Source organism: Rhinolophus hipposideros, assembly GCF_964194185.1.
Source record: "Rhinolophus hipposideros genome assembly, chromosome: 23".
In the NCBI taxonomy this organism is placed as follows: Eukaryota; Metazoa; Chordata; class Mammalia; order Chiroptera; family Rhinolophidae; genus Rhinolophus; species Rhinolophus hipposideros.
The window spans coordinates 26,148,245-26,171,256 of record NC_138069.1 but is presented as its reverse complement, the minus strand read 5'-3'; the positions used below and the strand labels follow the sequence as shown (position 1 = coordinate 26,171,256).

The following is a 23,012-nucleotide window of genomic DNA, read 5'->3' as shown; positions in this document are numbered from 1 at the left end:
TCATCCCCAATATTTCTACCCAGGGCAAATCAGGTACGTTAAACTGTATATTTTATCTGTAAGAAGGAAAACACTCTCCAAATGCCACAATCACCAAAAAATGAATAGCTATGTTTGAGCCCTTACGAAGTGCCAGGCACAAGCCCTGTTGATACAGTCTCGCCATGACTCTTTAGCATAAGTCTATGAAGAGGGTAACTATTATTACTCATTTCACAGGTAGGGAAACTGAGGCTCAAAAGGTTAAGCATCTTTCTTCAGGTTCACACGACTATGACACATGACAGAGCCAGGATTCAAATCCAGGCCTGTCTGCTTGGCCTGTGTTCAGCCTGAGGAGGGCGTGTCTGAGGGACAGGCCCCGTCACCAGGTTTGTTTGATGACGGGGGAAAGAGGGGTGCACTGACTCTGTGTATGTAGGAACTTTCATTGACTTCATTTCATTTAGAAGTCAAGGTGAAATGCTCTTCATTTCCTTTCCTATCTTTCTTGGAACGAGAAAGGAGGAACAGATATATCAGCAAACAGGGCTGGGGCACTGCAGGGTGAAAAAGCACTGACGACAACCCCACAGGGAAGAGGGCAGGGCCTCCCTGCCCTCACAACACAGCCTGTGAGCAGGAAGAGTGAGGTGAGAGCCTCGTTTTCCAGAAGAGTGCCTGACCTGCCAGAGGTCATAAAACATGCTAATCTGGGGGCTCCATCAGCATCATTGGGATGGAGAACAGGGCGTTGGGCTGAATTCACTGTAGTTCACAAAGGTTGGGAAGGAGTTGGGTTAGTGAGATCTGCCAGGCAGAGAGGGTGGAAGAGAGATCCAGTCAGAGGAGGAAGAGGAAGGAAATGGGTGATGGTTGGCCTCAAGGAGGCCTAGGGGTGACCTATCCTCCTCAGTGCTCCATAGCTGCTGGCGTGATCTTTTTTGGGCAAACTGCCCAACAGTCCTCTAAGCACATGGGAAAGAAATTAGACAGGAGGTAAAAAGTTATGGTCTTATAATTAAAGCATGACAAGGTTGGACAAAGGGAGAATTTCTCCCTTATGAGACAGGAGAGGGAAATTTTTTTCTTTCATGAGTCAACAAAACATAGCAGGGGAAAAAAATCTGCCAGGGTCCATTCACAAGTAAAAAGCAGTTGCTAGGACATGAACATGAAAATATAAACGTAGTTGCCAATAGGTAAGCCTTCTGATGCAAATACCATGTTGTTATTCAATCTACCAGGGGCATAATTTAATCAGTAAGCGATGATGGACTGTAAGGTCCCAAACTACTCTGAGAGATGCCAGCTCTATGTTCTTTGAAAGGCTGGTAGGTTTTCAGTGAGTAGTCTTTTATCACTAAGCCCAGAAAGTTATACTTTATTATTATAAATTAACATTTTTTTTCAAATTAACAACATTTTCTTACTGTAACATTAACCAATGAGGAGGTTGTTCTGAGCTACGTAAACAATTTGACCTCAGGAATTAAAGATAACAGCTTGCATCTTACATCTGCCTCAAAGTACCATTCCTCTATTTTGCTTTAGTTGCCCAATGCTGAGAAAACATTTCTGATGTAATAGATATAGATGATGAATAAGTAGATACATTTTTTTGTTTTTTAACACAGCGTGCTCTACAATCTCAGGATTCTTTTCAATTAAACAGATGCTGGAAGAATAAGCTGGTGACCTTCTACATGTAAAAATGTAGCATATAACACATGTAAGTGGTTTTTTAAAAATGTTTTTTCTTATTATCACAGCTTTCAGAAGAGTTGACAGCATCTGAAACAATGTTTACAGAGTCCCCGAAACACCCACTTGAACCTCCACAGACAGTTTGTAAAGCGCAGGCTGGGATGGTCTCTGAGGCCGCCCAGCTCTGTCCCCTCCACCCCCTTATCATTACATCTTGAACAGAAAGGAATGAAAATGCCCCTGGCAGAAGCAGGCCTGAAGCAAACAGGCTTTCCACCTGTTCCGCACGTCCCCCATTTCAGAGAGGAAAGTGAGGAGAGGAAGGAGAGACGGTAACAATTACTGCCACAGACCTTCTCAGGTAAGTCCATATATACCTAGAGCTAGAAAAACCACCAGCTAATAAAAAGAAAAGCATTCGGATGCCCAGACCAGGGCCCTCTTTCTGCTCCAGGGCTGCAGCCTTCGTCCTGGGAACTCACTGCTTCTGGTACAGAGAATACCAGATCCCCCTGTACAAGCAATTGAAATACTCCGGAGAGCAGCTAACATGCCCCCAGCGGTCATGTGTGCAGACGGCAGACCTGCGCAGTGCATGCCAGGGCATGCCGAATCATTTTTATCCAGGATATTATTCTTTTGCTGTCTATCTTAGGGAAAGAAAAATCCCTGGTCTATCCTATATCCAGAAGAACTAAAGGGCTGGGATGATTAGGAGAAAGAAGAAAAGGGAGAGGTGGTGACCTCCGTGTCCCTGGAGCTATTCAAGCCGAGACTAGATGGTACCTTTGAAGGCTGCTGCAGAGGAGGCCTCCCCAGGGCAAGGCGTTGCACTGAATGATTCCTAAGGTTCCCTTGCAACTGAAACTCTGTTTCTAAAAATAAAAGCAACCCTTTTAAAATTTAATTTTTAAAAAAAAACCACACAAGTTATCTCTGTGCGCAATCCCATCTCGGTACCCAGAGCGGTTTAATAGCATTTACAAAGCATTTTTCCCACATGTATCTTCTCAGGTAATCATCCCGCAGCCCTGCGATACAGCTATTACTGTCATTATCCCCATTTTAGAGGTGGGACAGGGGCTCTGAGTTTAAGTAATTGCTCTGAGGACAGACAGCTGGAGAGCAGAAAGCACTGACAGCTCCAGGGTTCTCTCTGACATTTCTCCTCCTCCTCCTCTTCCCCCATCCTCTCCCCTTTTTGTCTTCTGGTAAGTACAGTTTAACAACAGGAAAATGGAGGACAGACACTGAGAAGGAGCCTCCTAGACAGGTAACGGCTGAATCCCCGCCCCTCACGTTGTGCCACCAGGTGACTCAGGGAGGACTTACTCATAACCTCCGTGGGTAATGAATATACTGAGATGTGCAATTGTGTGGTTTTTTTTAAAGATTGGTTCATGCATATCCAAATTTTAAAAAGAAAAACAATGAGTCGCTTTTCCAAGTTTAAAAAGGGAAGCATTTTAGTCGAAAGTGAGGCAATGAAAGGAGGGAAGTTTTTTTTTTTTTCCTTTTTGCAAAGTAGGTTCTGCCATTCCCATGGGTGGTGAGTGAGTGCACGCAGCTTCTGAGATCACAGTGAATGAAACATTCGGATAAATTCCATAATGAACTGGCACAGAAGACAAATGCCAATTCGTTAAGGAAGAAAAAAGAAGATTAATTCTAAATGATAAGTCCTCCAAGTTGGTTATCAGATTTGAATATTCAAAAAGAGAACCATAGGGTTCTTGATTTTTGTTTGGAGGCTGTTTTGATCCTCAGCATTCAGATGGAAACTGCTATTTCTCCAAAATGTTTTAGCCAAGAGGGTGTGGGTGGCACTGGGAAGGGAGGAGTGACTCCCATCAAAACAGCCTTTCTGTATTCCAATTGCTTACGAAGCCACAATTTCTCAAACGGAAGGAAGGGAATGAAGAGTCCCAAAGCCTCATGCCAGAGTTTTACAGTGTTCTAAACACACCCTCTCCATCTTCTTTCTAATGGAGAACGCTGGAGAGGAGGGGTTGCCAAGCCCCTCTTGTAAAAGAGGTCCTTCGAGCCCGGAAAGGTTTAGTAATTGGCTCAAGGACACACAGCACAGACTTACACACTGACTCATATCCAGTCCAGCGCTCCCTTGCTTCTCAACAAGGAAAGCACTTCCAAAGAAAGTTGCCCCCTCAAGTTCGGCTTCCTAACCCCCAGCCTGGCCACCATGTAGACAGGGGAGGGATGGGCAGGTACCCCTCGCAGCGTTCACAGCCTCATGTGGAGATAAAGTAGACAATGGAAATGGCAGCATCAGCCATTTAATACCTGCTGGCATGTTCAGCCTGGACAAGTTGTTTTTCCTCTCAAATTCATAAACCCAACACATGAAGACGGTGTGGTTGCAGTTACCACTGGCTTCTCTCATCTCAACCCTCCATAACAAACTCACACAAATTCCGTAACAAACTCACACAAGGAACCTGAGGACAGCATAGCTGTGTGTCTCACTGAGCTGTTAACAGTAGCAGTAGTAGCTAATGCTTACCATACGCCAGCACGGAGCCGAGAACATTAAACAGTTTTATATGCATATTACAGATGAGGAAACCGAGGCGGAGAGGTTCAAGTCGCCTGCTCAAGGCTCTAAGGCTCTAAAGTAGAGGAGCTGGAATTTAACCCTGCAGGGACCTGTGGTCTTAACCCCTCTGCCACGTACTAGCTGTGTGAGCTTGCATATGTTACTTAATTTCTCTAAACCCTACTTGTGTAATCTGTAAAATGGGGATAACAATAGGGACCCCATAAGGCAGTTCAAAGCAATGAATGAGAACATAAATGAAGCACTTGGCACCGAGACTGCCCCATTGCACAAGGCAGTCCTGCTTGGCACAGCGCCCATCATACTGAAAATGCTCGAAAGCTACCATCAGGATTCAGGATCACTGCAGGACAGCTCTAACAATCAGGGGCGCGAACCAAGGGAAGAGCAGCTCATCCGCGAAGGCGCAGCTCAGGGGACATCTGACCCGAAGAGCACTCCTTTGCTACCCATTCTGATTTAGTTGTCCATGGACTATGTCATGGTTATTATGACCTTGAGCCAGAACCACCCAGCTAAGCCTGAATTCCGGATCCGTACAAACTGTGAGATAATAAATGTATGTTGTGTTAAGCTACCATATTTTGGGATGATTTGTTGACAGCGATATGTAACCCAAACAGGAACCACAGGTGCACACACCATGCTGTTTTCCCCACTCTGGGCTTGTGACTGTCCTGCCCCCTCTGCTGGGAATCCCTGTGCTCTCCCCCTGATCCCTAGCCCTTTCCCTGCCTGGCTAACTCAACTCACTCACCTTCAAAGCCTCAGGTTAGAGCTCCTTCCCTCAGGGATCCATTAGTCCTCCACCCACTCTGGTTAACTGGCCCTCCTACTGCTCATATACAACCCTGTACCTGTAGCCACCAGACAGAGATCCCTCTGTCCTCTGACTGACCTGTGAAGCGAGTGGAGCCAAGGGCAGAGGTACACCCTCGGGACCCTGCAGGCCAGTCCCAGCTCCATCAGGGACCAGCCATGCGACCTTGGGAGCAACATTTCCTCTCCCTGATGCTTAATGCCCTCGTCGATAAAATGGAAATATTTACAGTGTGTGTACCATTGGGTTGCTGTGAAGATGAAAAACAGTGATGTATGTAAAGCACTTAACACTGTGCCTGGAAAAAGCAGCCTGCGTAGTAGTTACTATTATGAGTGTCTGAAGCTCAGAGGTTGCAAGTTACACATCTTGGTGGCCTCCCTACCTGACAAAGTGTCCGAACCACAGCGGGCACAATGGATCAATGAATGGATTCATCTTCTCTCCACTCCCATAGTCTCCAAACAGGTCCCCAGGCCTCCGGTGCCACCTGTGTCGCCATATCCATCTTTCTGAGGCATACCTCTGATCCTCTGTGCCAAGACCAATGGCTTCCCTGTGTCCCCAAGTCCAGCCTCCCCAGCCTCCCAGAGCCCCTGTGATCCAGTCCCACCTCCCCGCAGTTACTTTCTAACAGACACCTGAAGGTTCAGTGACTCTGGCTTACTCCCTGCTTCTGGGACACGTTCCCCCCTTTCTGCCACCTGAGAAGCCCCAATCCTAGTATGTTCGGAATTTTCTAAATTCCGAACCTTTCTCAGGGCCATCTTAAAAGTCACCACCTTTCAGAAGTCCATCCTGACCTCAATCAGTGTAATCTCCTCCTGGCCCCGCTGGCTGGCCCCCCCTGAAGTATAAGTATACTCTGCCTTTTACACGACATCACCATGAAATTGGCCATGTCCCCTCGGAGCTCAAGAGCTCTCTAAAGGCAGGAGCTGTTTCCTGTATCTATCACATTGAGTTGGGACCCAGGATAAAAATGAATTGTTGAGTAAGGGGGGAGAGGCGGTGGTAGAAGAGGGGATCAAAATGTGGTGATAGAAGAACTGACTCTAGGTGGTGAACATACTAGGTCTGACAATTAAGTTCGCAAACTTGTTGCAACCAGGTTGCTAACCTTTTTTGATATCAGAGGGATTATGCATTCTGAATTTGTACCAGCTGGACAAACGGTTAACCAAGTTTATTTACTATTTGGAAGTGCTGAAAAGGCTGCGTGAAAAAGTGAGACGACCTGAACTCTTTGCCAACAATTCATGGTTCTTACATCAGGACAATGCACCAGCTCACACAGCACTGTCTGTGTGGGAGTTTTTAGCCAGTAAACAAATAATTGTATTGGAACACCCTCCCTACTCACCTGATCTGGCCCCCAATGACTTCTTTCTTTACCCGAAGACAAAGGAAATATTGAAAGAAAGACATTTTGATGACATTCAGGACATTAAGGGTAATACGACGACAACCCTGATGGCCATTCCAGAACAAGAGTTCCAAAATGGCTTTGAAGGGTGGACTAGGTGCTGGTGTCAGTGCATAGCTTCCCAAGGGGAGGACTTCCAAGGTGACCGCAGTGATATTCAGCAAGGAGGTGTATAGCACTTTTTCTAGGATGAGTTCGAGAACTTAGTTGTCAGCCCTCGTATGATGCACTGTACAGATGTTTCACGTAAATGTACACTTGAAACCTATATAATTTTACTAACTAATGTCACCCCAATTATACATATATGTATATACACATATATCCTAAAAAAATAAATGGTTGAAATCATTGTGAAGCAGGCCCCGTTGGGACCCCCCCCCCAGTAGGTCTCCAGCCTCACCTTTCCTTGCCCTAAAGTTTAGTAATAGGTCACCCCCCTGAAGCTTGAGCTTGAAATGTCCCGTCTCCTTGTTTCCTGTTTTAGAAAATTACCCTGAAACTTATCATTAATACCCCCATGCTTACTGGTCACAATCTTACAGCCTAGCATTCTTTCCATGTCACTGTCATCACTGCTTCTAGGTTGATGAGCACGTTGGAGAGCCCCATCGCCAGAGGGAAGACTCCACATAGACCCCCTGGAACCTGGTAGCGGGTGGGAGAGAGCCCTGATTTTCCCTGAAATACCCACAGCCGGTCTGAGAATACTAAGGCAGTGTTTGGAGGTGTTAACCCACTGCCTTCTCAGACCCCCAGTGCTCTGAGAATAAACACTTGTTCTATGACCCTACGCCTGTGTTGGTCTATAGGCTGTGCAGTGCAGGCAGCAGTGCCCCCGGACGGTTTGGCCTCCTGTTTCAATTGTGGTTGGAATTCAGAAAAAGAAAGGTAATACAGTTAAGTAAAAGGCAGTATGTATCATGTTTTACTCGTTGGTATTCCAGGCTAATAGCAAAGTTTAAAAAAAGGAGGCTGATCTCTTAACAAGAAGAGTGGCTTTAGTTAAAGAATGCGTATGTGCTGGGTGATATGCTAATCCTCCATAGGAAGAGAGGATTTCCCCCATGAATTAAAAAGGAATCCAAGTAGCTAGAAGAGATTAAGACCTTTATCCTGCCTTTGCAAAGTGCTTAATCCACCTCCACCCAAACATAACACGCAAACACATGCGTGCACACACACAAAACAATCTGATGAGAAAATGGAAGATGGGCAATGCGTTGGTTTCCTAGGACTGCCATAAAAAACGTACCACAACCTAGGAGACTTGAAACAACAGATCGGAAGTCAAGGTGTGGCAGGGCCATGCTCTCTCCAAAGCACTTCCTGCTGCTGGCAGCCCCATGTATCCCTTGGTGGCATCGTCACTCCAATCTCTGCCTCTGTCTTCACATGCTCGGCTTCCTTCTCTCTCTTCTTACAAGGACACCAGTGGGTCATATAGGATTAAGGGCCCACCCGAGTCCAGCATGACCTCATCAGACTAAATACATCTGCAAGGACCCTATTTCCAAATGAGGTCACATTCTGAGGTCCTGGATGCTAGGACTTCAACCTATCTTTTTGGAGGGACATGAGTCAACCCATAATGGTCCATTAATCAATTTAATGGGACATGTGGTCCTGGGAGAAGGATCCACCCAAGGTCACGGCACTCGAGGTGGTTCCTCCACCAGGAAGAGAGGACCAGAGCCAGCCAATTGTGACTTGCTATATCCAGTCTGCTGCCTGTTTTTTGCAAATAAAGTTTTATTGGAACACAGCACGTTCATTCATTTATGTGTTGTCTCTGGCTGCTTTCACACAACAATGACAGAGCTGCGGAGTCACGGAAGAGCCCATATGGTCCAAGAAGCCTAAAATATTCCCTGGCCTAGAAGAACAGATAAAATACACTGGCCACATTTGGAGATGGAACTTCGAGAAATGGGAGGAAATTTAGGCCCACATGGCAGCTCTCTGGGATCCCTTCTCTTTGGCTGGAACCTCCACCAATGGGCTGTCCTGCTGAGAAGGCTCCCTCTGTCTAGAGAAATGGCAAAACACAGCCACTAATGTACAGATTAACTTCTCTATGCATTTCCAAGAGACAGAGATTATTTCTAACTTGAAAGATCAGAGAAGGCTTTCTGGGAAAGGAGAGACTTGAGAAAAGCCTGAAGGATGGGTAGTGGGCACTGAAGAAATCCTCTAAGTCACCCTGAGCCACAGTAGCTATAGGTAACCTACCTAGGATTCTGCTGAGCTAAAGGGAGTGAGTTCCCCATCACCAGAGGTGTTCAAGCCAAAGAGGGCTGACCATTTGGCAGTGACGAGGTTGAAGAGATGGGACAAAATGAAAGACAGCCCCTCGGAATCGTGGATTCCACAGTGATAGGCTTGGGGCTGCCTCAGTCTCATCCCTCATCACATTTGCTGAGAGATACCACACAGCATAGACAGTGAGAGGAGAGGGAGAGACAGAGAGACAAACACAGACAGGGAAAGGAAAAGGTTGAGAATAGGAGAGGCACGAAAGAGGCATACTCACACCCAAAGTCAAAGAGAACCCACACACCACAGAGAGGGGAAATCCACACCAGGCTTTTCCCCTCTTAACTGCTACAGAGAAAAAAAGAGAGAGCAAAAGCCTGACAATTAGGGTTAGAACTAATCAAATGTCCCTTTAATACCTCTGGCTTGGCACCTAGCAGCCTCCTTAATGTGCCCCATTGTTCCCTGGCAGGGCCCTCAGCTGCCTCTCCGGTTGCCAGAAGAGATAAAGAGCAGGTGCCCAGCCAGATTCTGGCTGGGGAGCAGGGCAGTGGGAGATGCACCCCAGGCATTTGGGTCTGACTCTGCGGGGAGACCTTACTCCCTATAAGCAGAGGACACTAGCCTACCCCAGTGGGAAAGAGAATATCTTTCAGCAGACGGCAATATCGGGTAACTGTCCAAAGTGAGGGGGCGACAGGAAGAGTTATCTGTGCTCCTCGCATGCCAGGACGTACTGTCCCCACCTTAGAGGCGAGGCAATGGAGGCCAAAAGAGGTGAAATGACTTGCCACAAGCACCACTGAAACGTGGTAGTTAACAGCACAAGTTTGAGAGTCAGAAATCTGAGTTTCAGTCCTACCACTTGTTTCCTCTGCAGGCCTGGGAAGTTATTTAAACTTCCTCAGCCTCAGTTTTACCACCTGCAAAATGACCTCAGTCTTCCTGGGGTTATAATGCTGATGACACGAAACAGGCACAGAGCATGCCATGCAGCAACAGCTCAATACATTAATGAATGTCATTGTTACCGCTGTGGAACCAGGGCTCAAAGACGGAGGTAGCTCTCAGCCCAGGACTGGTTGCCACACCGACTGTGCCCCACACCCATTGCCCCACTGACACACCAACAGCCACTTGAAACTTCTAAGAGAAGGTTCCTGAAAGGGGGGTGGAGCTGCAGCCACTCCTGCCCTGGCAAAGGGCCCGATACTCAGACACGTGGCTGTGTTCAGCTGAACTGCCTCACCCAGTTAGTTCTGGGTGGCCCCAAACTGCCCTTACACGGGCACTCTCTTTTCCAGAAATGCCCCCAGATGCCTTTGAGGCCCCCCTTAGACAAAGGAATGCGCCATTTTTGCTGGGAACACCCACTTTCCTCTTATTTCACAGACTCCTAACATTCCCAGTAACAGGAATGCACATTCTGGGCTTTCCTGACATACCAGGAAGCACAAGGCAGAAAACAAAGTGGACCCGGTGCTTACTTTGATTTTAACAAACCTACAGCAGGCCCTGACCCAGCTGGAACAAGCATTATTAGACACGCTGAACCTCAAATTCAGAATATCCGGAGACACAGAGAAGCAAGGTAAGTGGTTCTTGGGCCCAGAGAGAGCAGAAATCACCCAGTGAGTTTGTCCAAGAGCCTGTGGTTTATACATTTATATTTCCAGGTAACCATCTTCCCCCCCCTGAAAAGTACATTAGGCTGACAGTCAGAAGAACTAGCCTCAACTTACTGGCTCTGTGACTCGTTGTATCACTTACACTCTTTGAAACTTGGCTTTCTCATCTCTACAGTGAGGGCCATAAGCCGATCCTGTCTCCACCATTAAATAAAGAGAACCAACTGGACGAAGGTTATAAAGCAGGGCTGCCAAACTCAAATGTCTCCAGAGGCCAGGCCCATTACGTGAAGGGGGCAGAACTCAGGTTTGAGACCACAAAGTGTGGCAGGCGCCATGGCCAGGGAGTGAGCTGGGCCTATTTAGAGGGAGCAGCAGCTCCCCAGATCTAGCCACTTCTTGTGATACTGGAACCAGACTTGTCATTTTTCCTCAAAATACAGAAATTATATGTATATATATAATTAATTTTTTTACATTTTTTACATATACATAAATTATACATATAATTTATTTTTTTTAATGTGAACTATTCCAAAATTCTGACACTGACCACTTACTACCATTTAAAAATAAAGATCCTCAACCATCTATGAGCCACACCCTACATATCTCCGGGATACGTCTGGCCCACAGGCTTAAAGTATGCACATGCGGTTTTTGAAAAACATGGTCAAGGTCCAATAAAGTAATAAAGAAATTCTCTGACGGAGACAGTCATTAAGATTTATTATTAATAAAATAACCGGGAATCCAAGCTATAAGACCCTGGTGCTCCAAGAACAGAATCACTAAGTTTTCACTAAAGTTAGGTGCCAAATTTAGAAACTGGTTATTTCACAAATAGGTGTGCGCACACATACACATTTTAACTGTCAGCAGCTGACTGTGATCAATACTCAGGAAGAAACATGCAAAAATAACAGTTTTTCAGTTGAGCACGTACAATGTGCTTTAGCAGCAGGAAGTAATTTTCACACACACTCCCCCTCCAGATGTTTCCAACCTGTTCCCTTTAAGAAACTCCTTTCTCCAGAAGCCCCACCAACCTCCTCTGCTCAGCAGCGGCCTCTTCAAGGAGGCTGACATTTGTAACTCACGGGGAGAGCCGCCCCAACACACTAGCCTGGTTAACGGGGCTCTTGGGAGGCTGCCCCATGAGGTAGGTTGCTGGGCAGCACATGAGGCGGCTGTGATCCGTCCTGGCACTGCCCCCTGGACATTTGACTAAGGGAAGAGCTTTCCAGAGCCAACACAATGAATCTAAGAAGCAGGGTCCTGGGACCCTCAGTGATAAGCTTCCACTGTGTCCTCATGTCCAAGGGAAGACGGTGGACTTACTCAAGGTCACAGGGTCAGTGAGTGGCGAGGCAGCAGAAGGAAGCCTCGGGCTGTGCCCTCCACTCTGAGGAGACACCTGGGCTGGAATTCCTGGCTGTGGGGCCCTGGGTAGGTCACCTGCTTGCACCTCAGTTTTCTAATCTTTCATGTAACTTAATGATCACCACAGCACTGAGAAGTAGCACTCATTGTGCTCATTTCAGGAGAAGAAAGCTGTGGCTCCAGAGGTTGGACACACAGCTAGCAAGTGGCAGCGGTAGGCCTGGGAGTCACAGGGCCTGGTTCCCAATCCCACACTCTCTCTAGCTCAAGGGAGAGGTTCTCAGGGTCTCCATAACGTCACCTGTTCCCAGAGAGGCCCTGAGTTCAGTACCAGGGCTTCCCCCCACTACAGGCACCTCATTCTTGCCCCCATAGCAGGATGGCAGAGCACCCATCCTGGAAGGGCAACGGACCACAGACATCAGAGGAAAAGGAAGCACTACAGTGCCTGACGGTCCTTGTGGCCCCCGGCGAGGGCCCTTCCAACGGCACCGACTAGCAGAGATCTAAGATCTCAGACCCCGTCTCGGAGCCGCCTGCATCTGCTACAGTGCCACAACGGACAGGCTGGCAACTCAGGAAACTGCAGGTCAACACACTCCCCAGAAACAGAGGTTCAAAGGCACGGCCCAAAGGGCTCCAGGAGAGTGGAGTGGGACCCTGGGGAAGGCGGGGTCTGCCTCTTGGGGGTGCTGGCATGTTGGGGCTGTGGGTGGAGAAGAGTTCCCTATGGATTCTCAACAGGATTTGTTAAATACAAGGTTCCCTGGCCCACCCCACAATGACCCAATCGTGCTCCTTGGGCATGGGCCCTGAGTTGCCAAGTTAACGGGCTCCCAGGGATTCTGCTGTTGGAGAAGAACTATGCCTCACGGCTAAGCTTCCAGCACTCGGCAAGAAGTTACTGAGTACCAACCGCATCCTTCACTCACTTGCTTGTTTCTTCAGTCATCAGCAAATATTTTGGGCAAATAAGAGGGGGTGACTGAGACAGGAGCAGATACTCTGGACAGATTACAAATGATTACTACAATGCATGATACATTTCCATAAGGGGCTCTGAGCCCCGATTCACCCTTGCTACCCCACGCTGCCCCAGCAGGGGTGAATCAGCTTTAGGAGCGAGGTAGCAGGGAAAAAGGGTGTCAGAAACAAGGGAGTAATGTGTGTGGAGCTGCCGAGGCACACAGAACGCACTAACAGGTGCAGGAAGACAGAAGCAGAAAGAAACGCCAGGCCATGGCTTCCCAGAAGGGCTTCTGATCTAAGTAGGCAGACGAGAAAACCAAGGTTTGGGGGATCTAAGACCTGTGAGCAACTACTTCCTGGAGGCGGCAAAGAATACTTCCCAGAAGAAAGCAGAGTATCTGGGTTCTCCACCAGGGAAGAAGACGGAAGTTCCCTGCAATAATTGCTTCAGATTTCAGAGTCATGGAATGGGGCACAGAGAGCAGCCTGTGCACGCACCACCCCTTCCCCACGCCCCGTCGTTAGACTGTCTGGCCCTGCTCCACTTCTGAACCCTATGCCGTTAGGCCAACCACGGATGTTCCAATGGCTTACTTTCCAAACAACCACAATTAAGGCATCCCTTCCTACCTGGCCACAGTGTCTCAGTCCAGGACTGAGGAATTAATTCGCCGATGGTGCTCAAGGAGGGGTGGGCAAAGTTTCCTCTTCAAGGTCACATAACCACCTAGTGACCCCGTGGGCTCCCCTTTGGCTACTGAAGAGGTTCGGTGTTAGAGCAATGGTCTCTCCCCTCTGCTCAGACATCGGGGGCTCCGACAGCAGCCTCTGAGGAGGGAGTAAAGGGGCAGGGTGGGAGACAGGTCCTATGTTCTGAGAGGTGCTGGGTCAGAGACCCACAGACTCAAATACCAGCTCCAGCACCACACGCTGTGCACCCCAGCACAAGTAACTGCCCCACTGGGAGCCGCGCTCCCTCATTCTTTCCTGCCTGTTTATAATTGCGACTATTTGACAAGATGTGCAGGTGAAGGGAGTATTTAATCCATTGCCTAGCAGACTAAGTGCTAAATAAATGGCAGCTGCTATTAGTAGTAGTATTATCATTATTATTAACATTATCAGGCTCAGAAGCATTGTTCTTAGTTGTATCATTTTATACTGTGGCTTTTATTATCATTGCAAAAAAAATTCATCATTTGAAACTCATAATTCTCTTAAAACCAAAGGGAAGAAAGCAAATAGGCCTCTTTTCCCCCTTCCTTCTCCTATGCTCACTCAGCAGAGGGCAGCACACAGGAACCATCCAAAGATAAGAGAGAGAAGAGAAACACATGGAGAGAAAGCTACACACTCATAAATATACACCCACCCACCCCAGCAAGAAGAATTGTTTAGCTTCCTCTAGCTTCCAAAGTATGAACACTCCGCCTCCTCCAGCTAAGAGGGCCAGGCAGAAAAAAAAAAAGTTGCAGCTAAAGACACAGAAGTTCTTTTTCAGCTTGCAAGATACTTTCAATGAATTGACTTTTATTGTGTGTGTGTGTGTGTGTGTGTGTGTGTAGGGGGTAGTTCTCAGGGCATCTGTGAAGGAAAAAGGGAGGCGGCGGCAGCACTCATAAGACTAGATAAAGGCAGCTTTCAACGGCTCCTCATCTCAAGCCTGTGCTGGCAGGCATTTGCACTCAAGCTGTCCTCAGGGGGAAACCGAGGCCCACGAGCTAATCATCTCAGCCAACGGGTGGCAGAGCTGAGATGAAAATCAGACCTCCAGACTGCAGATTCAGTGATCAAAACTGAGTCCAAGATGGAAGGGGTTTTATCTCAAGGACCATGTCTGACCCACGGTAGTCACGGCCTGGGGCACTGTGCCCCACTCACTGAGACACTGCGTCAGCAGGACCCTACAGTGAACTCTTGGTGGCTTCTTCCCAGATTTCATCTCCCCTCCTTGCACAGGAGCACCCAGATTTTTCTCTGGGGAACTGCTCTTTCTACAGTTTGGGTGGCCCGATCCACCCAAACTAGGTGCTAGGTGACTCCTAGGTGCTAGGTGACTCCTAGGAGCTAGGTGACTCCTAGCTCCAGGGTGGGTTAAGTCAATCCTCATAAACTGTGAATGGTTCAAAGAGCACTTAGATCCTAACTGGGCCAATAATAGCTAAGGCGAGCTTGCAAGGGCTTATAGAAAAGAAGTTTCCTCTCTCTTCTTTAGGAGCTATCGAGGAGACAGACTCTTCCCTCTTCTAGGATCTGAGCGTGGATATGAGGTGGGAAAGCGCTTCAACCACGGGGGCTCAATCTAGGACATGGACCTCTGGAATACACCACACCTGAAGTCAACTGCAATTACAGGAGTGAATGTACCCCCTTCCTCACTTCAGCCCACATGGCTTAATTCATCGTTACCTGCAGCTGACAGAATCTGAGGTGGCTCCATCTCAGATCGAGATTAGCTCCATCTGCCACTGATGGCAATCATGGTGCCTCGTGCTAGTGATCCTTTCAATGCCTCCATCCTCCTGCGAGATCTCTTTGCCACCTTAACATTGAATCCATTTTACTCACTTTAAACTATAAAACTTTGTGTGAGGGGGGTGGAATTTAAAGCCAGGTAAGTTCCAGCAGAGAAGTGGTCTCAATAAGTACTGGCCTTCCAAACTGGAAGTGACAATCTTGGTCCATGAGAGAAATAATGGTAGAGAAGGACCAAATATTAGGATGTGTGTGTTGGGGGTGGGGGGAATTATTTGTGGTAAAACAGAGCAAGAAGTTGAAAAGCAATGGGTTCTGGTCTGCATTCCACCGTCTGAGAACTGATTTCCCTCTCCAGGGCCTTAGTTTCTGTACCTACAAAACAGGGGGTTTGGACCAGATGACTTCTGAAGCCCCCTTCCTGCTCACACACAGCACTCATTCAGCAAACGTGTTCTGACTGTCTTCCAAGTGCCAAGCCTTATGCTTTGTGCTAGAAGAGGATGTGTCTCCTACTTCGAAACATTTCTGGCAGGGGAAGCCAAGACACACCTCTTGGCCACAGGAACTCAGGCAGGTGCAGGCTACCTCCTTGCCCCACTCCACTGGGCATGAGGACCGTGGTTCTCTAAGAAGCAAGACTCTTTATTTCAGTCTTCCTGGGGGCAGAGCCTTACCCATCAGCTCTTCCTTTACGGGCTCTGACACATACATACAGAATACAGAGGGTCAGATGTGTGTAAAATACAGAACCCACTACAAACACCATCATAAGCTTTTTTTTTAAAAGATTTTATTGGGGAAGGGGAACAGGACTTTATTGGGGAACAGTGTGTACTTCCAGGACGTTTTTCCAAGTCAAGTTGTTGTCCTTTCAATCTTAGTTGTGGAGGGTGCTGTTCCGCTTCAAGTTGTTGTCCTTTCAGTCTTAGTTGTGGAGGGCGCAGCTCAGCTCCAGGTCCAGTTGCCATTGCTAGTTGCAGGGGGCACAGCCCACCATCCCTTGCGGGACTCGAGGAATCAAACTGGCAACCTTGTGGTTGAGAGGACGTGCTCCAACCGAGCCCGAGCCATCTGGGAGGCAGCTCAGCTCAAGGTACCATGTTCAATCTTAGTTGCAGGGGGCGCAGCCACCATCCCTTGCGGGACTCGAGGAGTTGAACCAGCAACCTTGTGGTTGAGAGCCCACTGGACCATATGGGAATCGAACCGGCAGCCTTCGGAGTTACGAGCACGGAGCTCCAACCGCCTGAGCCACCGGGCCGGCCCCACATCATGAGCATTTACCTGCCATGAAACACACTTCTGGCTGCCAAGTTTGTCTCCAGGGACTTTTTAGTGATGACATCCTGATGCCATCTCTGTGTAAGAGCTGACTGCGGACAAGGTACAATTAGCAAGCTAGATGGTTATCTTTTAAGTGGGCCTTTGCTTTTTCAACCCTGACTCCATTATTTGTCACTGTATCACTGGAACCAATAGATTAAAGGCTGAACATCCTTAGATCAGGCTGAGAGAAATCTTTAGAGTATGAACGTATCTCTAAGTGGTGGTCTCATCACCTGTTAGCTACGGAGGCCTGCTTAAACACACTGCTAGCCAAGCCTTTCCAAAACATGCTTCAAAACACCAGGATGTTAGAGTTGGAAAAGTCCTAGCACAGTATCTATTTCCTATAACACAAATGAGTTTCAACATGCCATGAGCGCTACTTGTATAGCCGTGTTGAGAAAAAGTCTGAGACCCAGTCTGAGCTCCCTGGGAAAGAGACTGATTAGCAATGTCTGCCCTGGCCAGTGGCGGGGGAGGACAATTACCTCTCCTCTTCTGAATATAAACCCTCACTCCCAGATGAGGAATCCAAGGCCCAGAGAACTTAAACCACCTTCCTGAGGTGACAGTGAGTTTAGGACAGGAGAGAGAACTAGAACCTAGGCCTCTGATCCCAGGCGGTCCTCAGCTGGGCTCCCTGAAAGACTGCAAAACCAGGAGAAGAGAAAGAATGCAGGGAGCCAGATTTGCTCAGGTAAATCTATAACCCGTCCCCTGTGGCATCAGATTTCGGCTGAGCATGCAGACAGAAGTGATTAGCCATCTAAAGGATCTCAGCCCCTCTGTGGAAAATTAAGGAAATCATTCCAAGGCTACATTTCTATGGTACTTAACTTTCTGATTGGTAAGGCTCTGCCACCAAGAAGACTGAAAAAAAAAAAGGTGCAGGGGTGGGGTAGGCAGGGGGAGTATTGATTTCTGAATGTTAGAAGAATAAAGTTCAGCTCTGACACAATGGAAAAACTCTTGGTACTTTAAAATTAAGTCATTGGTATTCTATTATCCCACCAATTTCTATTCCCCGGTCACTATTATCCAATGAAGTCATTTCTCACAAGAGATTATGGCTCAGAAAAGGGGAAGGACTGCGTTGTATTTCCTAGGATCGGTTTTTAATGGCCAGTTCCCAAGCCTGAAATAGGAAACAGACTATAGAATTACACCAAGATGTTAAGCAGATGGGGGCGAGGAATGAGAGTGAACCCCAAATTAAAACGAAGATGGCTTCAAGACTGGCTTTTCTTGCTTGGTTTTGCAGCTTTCAAAGCAGCTAGCTGTCTGACCAGATGAATGCTGAAATCCTAAAAGCATTATGTGCCCTTTACAAACGAGCTGCCCTCCCCAGCTCCAGAGGTTCACCCAGAATGAGCCAGCATGACAGTTATGTAGACTTTAGTTCTAGCCGATGATAAACGCTCTTAATTTAAAACTCCGTATTTCTTCAATGCAATGGAGAAATCAAGGAGTTAAAGGACTGCTCAAACAGTGGGTTATGTTACCCTCAGAGAAACTTCTCTCAAACCCACAAAGAATATATTCTTCATCTGGATCTAGTCCTGTCAGACTTCCCTCCAGAGCCTCTGCAATTATTTCTACCGGAAAGATCAACGAGGTGCTCTGGGATCATTCTCAACAATTACAAGAGTGACAGGCTGAGCTCCGAACTGGTCAGCCCTGTCGGAAGAAGCTCTGTGTGCTCGCAATGCCAGATTTCCCAGAGAGCAGGAAGACATGTTCCCTGCACATTCCGGGACACGGGGATGAGGGACGGAACACCATCCCTCTGACAAGTCAGCCTCTTCCCTCAGGGCCAGCTGCCATTCAAACATGGGACCGGAGGGGCAACCCAAGTGCTGTGCGTCTGCAGGAGACTGAAACAAATAGGGGACTGTGTGTAAATTTGGCAGTGTCCCTGAAAGGCAGCAGATGAATGCAGAATCCTACAGCACCTAGAAGAGCTTATCATTGGGGAAACAGCTCCATTCTGCTGCTCCCAGGAAGCAAAGAGATTTTCTTTAAAGCGAGGATAACCAGTGGGCACCTCCCACCAACACCCCCAAACTCCTTCACCAATTGTTTTTTCTCTTCATGATATTCCAGAGCAAAAAACAAAAAACAAACAAACAAACAAAAAGAACAAGAACTAAACCTTCTCAGATGAGCTTATCTGTCCATTTCAGTTAAGGGCTCTGAGCAGCGCCCAGCTGTTGCTCCCCTCTCTCTGCCCAAAAGGCTGCCTTACTCCATCAATTCCCTCTTGCACAAGTGAGTAATTTACTTTGAAAGCTCAGGCCAAACTGGCAGTTAACCTTGACCTTCTCTGTACACATCTGGGTCTATTGAAAATGAAAATCAGGACGTCTCTGGCATCCACAGCAAATGAAATACGAGGGCTTTCTCCAGGCAGAGGCAGAATGTCACAAGTTATTTTAGAACTGGCTAGAGCTATTCCAAAGGGGAGTTTGCATTTGGGCAAGACACTCTCCCCCTTGACCTGGGGTTGTGTCCAGTGTGGAGCTTTCACAGTTAGGGATGCTCTGAGAGGATCCTGCCTCAGGAAAGAAGAAAGAAGTGATCACTGTACTTCTCCTCACTGATTCATTGCTGGTCTCACAGAATGGTGGAGTTGGACCAATAACCACATTTCACAGATGGAGAAAGGGAGGCTCCGAGAGGGGAGCTGGGAGGTGATCAAGGACACTGCGACACAGCAAGTTACTGGTAGAGCTGAGGACAGAACCTTGACCTCCTGACCCTGATGCTGGCACAGGATGGGAACAGAAGGAAGAGATTTCATGAAGGAAAACCCCACATGGATGCAGAATTTAAGGGAGAAGGCTCTAAGTTGGCTGTCAGGGTTTGAACCAGGGATTTGGGAAGGGAGTTAGGGCCCTTAGTTTCTAAATAGTAAGATCTACAGAAAGTTCAACAGGGCCCTCCAGGATGGTGTGCAACAATTACCAGTGTGACAGACTACACTGAAATTGGTCAACACTGTCGCAAAGAGCGACAGCAAGCCAGACAGCAGCTTGATACTGGGAAAAGGAAAACCGTCAACCTCAGAAGTCTCTTTCCTGGCCCTGCCAACAAGCAGTCAAATTTGACCCTGAAGTACCAAGTATCCACTTCCTAAGGAACCAAGAAAATCCCATAAGAAAACCTGAAATGTCCCACTATGGACACAGTTGAAGCATGCATACGCTCACTGGCACCTCCTGAGCCATGAGCTGGGAGGGTAGGAGTGATCTGTCAGAACTTCTGCCATCAGTCTGTATGTATGTGTCACACACACACACACACACACACACACATACACACAGACGGGTGAGTTCAGAGGAGGCAGAAACAATTAAGATCCCAGTCTTTGCTGCAAGAAACACCACACCTAATGATACTGGACAAGTTCAGAGGGGTTGTGGGTACTTTGAGAAGGGCCAAGGAAGGCATATGCTGTCCCATCCTCAGAGCACTGGGCACAAACAGCCTCTAGGGAATTTGGGATAGTCCCTCCACCAGAGCCCCCACTTCTGGAGTCCCAGAAGGTCGAAGGCAACAGGCCCCTCGAGGACGAGGAGTTCGCCACCTTCCCCACCTCCAAGGCCTGATGCTCCAAGGAGAGCATGATCTTTGCATCCTCCCAGGAGCCCACAGGGTCTGGGGAAGAAATAGGGCTAGAAAGCAGGGAGGGTGAACACATGCAGAGAGGAGGGGGGCCCAGGTGTCTATTTGGGCAGACGGAAAAACAGGAAAGGGGCTGATCTGAGTAGAAGACACCGAGATCAGCAGGTGGAGGGAACAGCAGAAAAGACCGGGACACCAAACAGAGGAACCAGCAGCTCCAAAAGAACTATCGTGGGATACAGGCATAGAGACGGGGTCCTCCACGAGAGATGGTGGAAGGGGTGAAGGGAGACCAGACACGGACGGAAAGGAGGAAGGTAACCCACGGTAAGAAGCAGCCCTCCAGGCTGGGCACCAGGAGTCCTGGGGTCTAGTCCTAGCACTGTCTCTGACAGATGCGGGTCCCTGGGCAAGTCCCTGTCCTACTCTGAGCCTCAATTTCCCATCCCCAAAATGGGAAGAACAGTAGTCTCCTGCGCTGAGTCTTAGGAGGCGGACGGAAAGGCGGAGGAAAGAACCGAAAGCTAGAAGTGAATTTTGGGAGCGTGTTAGCAACCCCAAGACAACTGGGGGACTCACCAGTCCGGCCGCAGGGGGCACCGCCGCCCCGGATCCCCCAGGGGTGCCGTCGGGCTGCCGATCGCGGTACAGCGCCCAGAGCCCCACGTTGGGCAGAAGGACCAGGGCCGCCAGCACCAGCGCCACCGCCTGCAGAAGCCGCTTCTCCTTCCGCCTCATCGGGGCCGGTCAGCCCCGCCGCGTCCCGCCGGGTTCGCCGCGCCGCCCCCAGCTCGCGCGTCCGCCCGTCCGCCCGGCGGCGGCAGCAGCTCCGCCACGAGAAGCGGCCGCGGTGCCGGCCCCGCTCCAACTCCGCGGCACTTCCGCCGCTCGCCAGCCGGGGAGCCGGGCTCGGCCACCGCACTGCCGCCACGGGGGGGACCGCTGTCGCCCCCACCGCCCCCGCGCCGCGCCGAGCCGCGCGCCCCGCGCCGCCCTCCTGCGGAGCCGCTGCCGCGCGCTGTGCTCGCGAGTCGCGGCCTCGTCGCGGCTCTTCCTGGTCCTCTCGGGCGCGGCGGCGGCCGGGCGCGCACCGCTTCCCCCTCTCGGGCCGCGATGGTGCGGCCCGCTCCTTGGCGGCTGCCCCGCCCGCGGGAGCTTCGCGAAAGTCCGGGAGTTGGCGAGTTGGATGCTGACCGGTGCGGGGTGGTCCCCGGTGCGTCTTCCCGCGCTGGGTCGCGCCGGGAGCTCCAAAGCCCCGCCGACAACCTGTGCTCGGGACTCCAGGGGGCAGTTTGCGAGCTCCCCGGGGATATGCAAATAGATCTGTGGCCAGGCCGGACGCTCCGCGTCTGCAGTCCCCAGAGCTGTAGCTTCCCACCCAACTCTGCCCGGTTCCGAGGACCTGCGGACCTACTGTGACCCTGGGGACTCGGTATTCCCAGGTGTGAAATGGGGCCACAGCTGTGCTCCACGTGCACTGTTCTGCCGGCGGACCCTCGTTTTCTTCCTTTCCGAGTTCCTGGTGTTAGGTGTGAACGCCTTCTGTAAACTGTGTCGCCTTCTGTAAACTGTGTCGTGCTGTACCCTCCCTCCTGCCACCCGTCTGTTGTCCCTGCAAACCGGCGGGGAAAAGACCGGAGGAGCCTCTCTGCAGGACCTTTTCTCACGCAAGTCCAACCTCCTTGGAGTTGGAATGTCCTCCAGTCCCACGTGTGCTTCTGGGCACTCACCTCACCGAGCCCTTTCTTGAAACCTCTTGTCGGTTTCTGTCTCCAGTTAGCTATTCAAACTATTAGCGAACGCCTGTTGTGTACCTGACACTGTGCCAGGCACCTGGATGGAATGAAAACAGACGCGATCCCTGACGTCGGGGAGCTGAAACAAATACGTAATCTCATTAGAAGAGGGGATGTGTCTGTAACCGTGGCGGGGGCTCTGAGGAAGTCGGGCCGTCTGGGCGCTGCAGAGGGCTGAGGGTCTGGGTCGTGACGCCTGTGGCTCTTCACAGCTCTTCACGTAATTGCTTCCTCTCCGATGCCGAGGGACGACGACAAGTCCTCTTGGTTGTCTTCCTCTTGCCCCCACCCCCCACACGTCCTCTTGATTCTCTCCATCTTCAGTCGCAGACCCTTGTGCCTAGCCGCCCCCAGACTTGGACCAGTGTCCTAAGGACTCCTGCCTTCCAGTTCTTCCAGCTCCAGGCAGAGCTATGGGGATTCAGTTTTCTGCATCTGCTACAAAACCTTCAAAACTCCCATCACTTAGGCTCTAGAGTCCACACTCATTGTGACCTGCCAGAGCTGATCAAACATTCTCTCCTCTCTGCCCTGCCCGATTGCTCCCTGTTTTCCTTGACCATGTAGTTCCTTCCACCCAGAAAGCCCTCCCCTCTTGCCCATCTATGTCGGTGGAAATCGTGTTCATCCTTCCATGTCTAGTTGAACTGCCACCTTCTCCATGAAGTCTTCCAAAACTCCTCAGAGGGCTGCTGTCTTTCTTTGGATTTCCATCACAGCAATGCTTACCTTTAACTGAATGCCTACTTCATGTCAGACACCATGTTAAACCCTTGGCATACATTACCTCTTTCAATGCTCTGTCCCCAGGTGAGGTAAATATTGTTCTTATCCTTATTTGCAGATGAAACTCAGATTAAAGAAAACGGAAGCCAGAATGATCCTGTTTTAACAAAGGCCAGATAGCCTCACCCCTCTGGTTAAATCTCTCCAGTGGCTTCCAAACTCTCACTGGATTTCTATAAAGAACCACAAGATCCTTCAAGGTCATACATGAATAGCCCTCACCCTTTATTTTCTTCATTATTCCCCAGCCCGTTGGCCT

The 23,012-nt window shown here is 49.2% G+C and overlaps 1 protein-coding gene across 2 annotated transcripts in view; it reads right to left on the bottom strand.

Moving 5' to 3' along the window:
• The window catches only part of GALNT10 (polypeptide N-acetylgalactosaminyltransferase 10), a 189,362-nt gene extending 168,319 nt beyond the window's left edge, over window positions 1-21,043 (bottom strand). For both annotated transcript variants that reach the window (XM_081035187.1, XM_081035188.1), the window contains exon 1: window positions 20,751-21,043. In XM_081035187.1, the coding sequence (XP_080891313.1) occupies window positions 20,751-20,909 (159 nt within the window). In that variant the 5' untranslated portion in view covers window positions 20,910-21,043. The remainder of the gene's footprint in view (window positions 1-20,750) is intronic.
• Window positions 21,044-23,012: the final 1,969 nt, after the last annotated feature.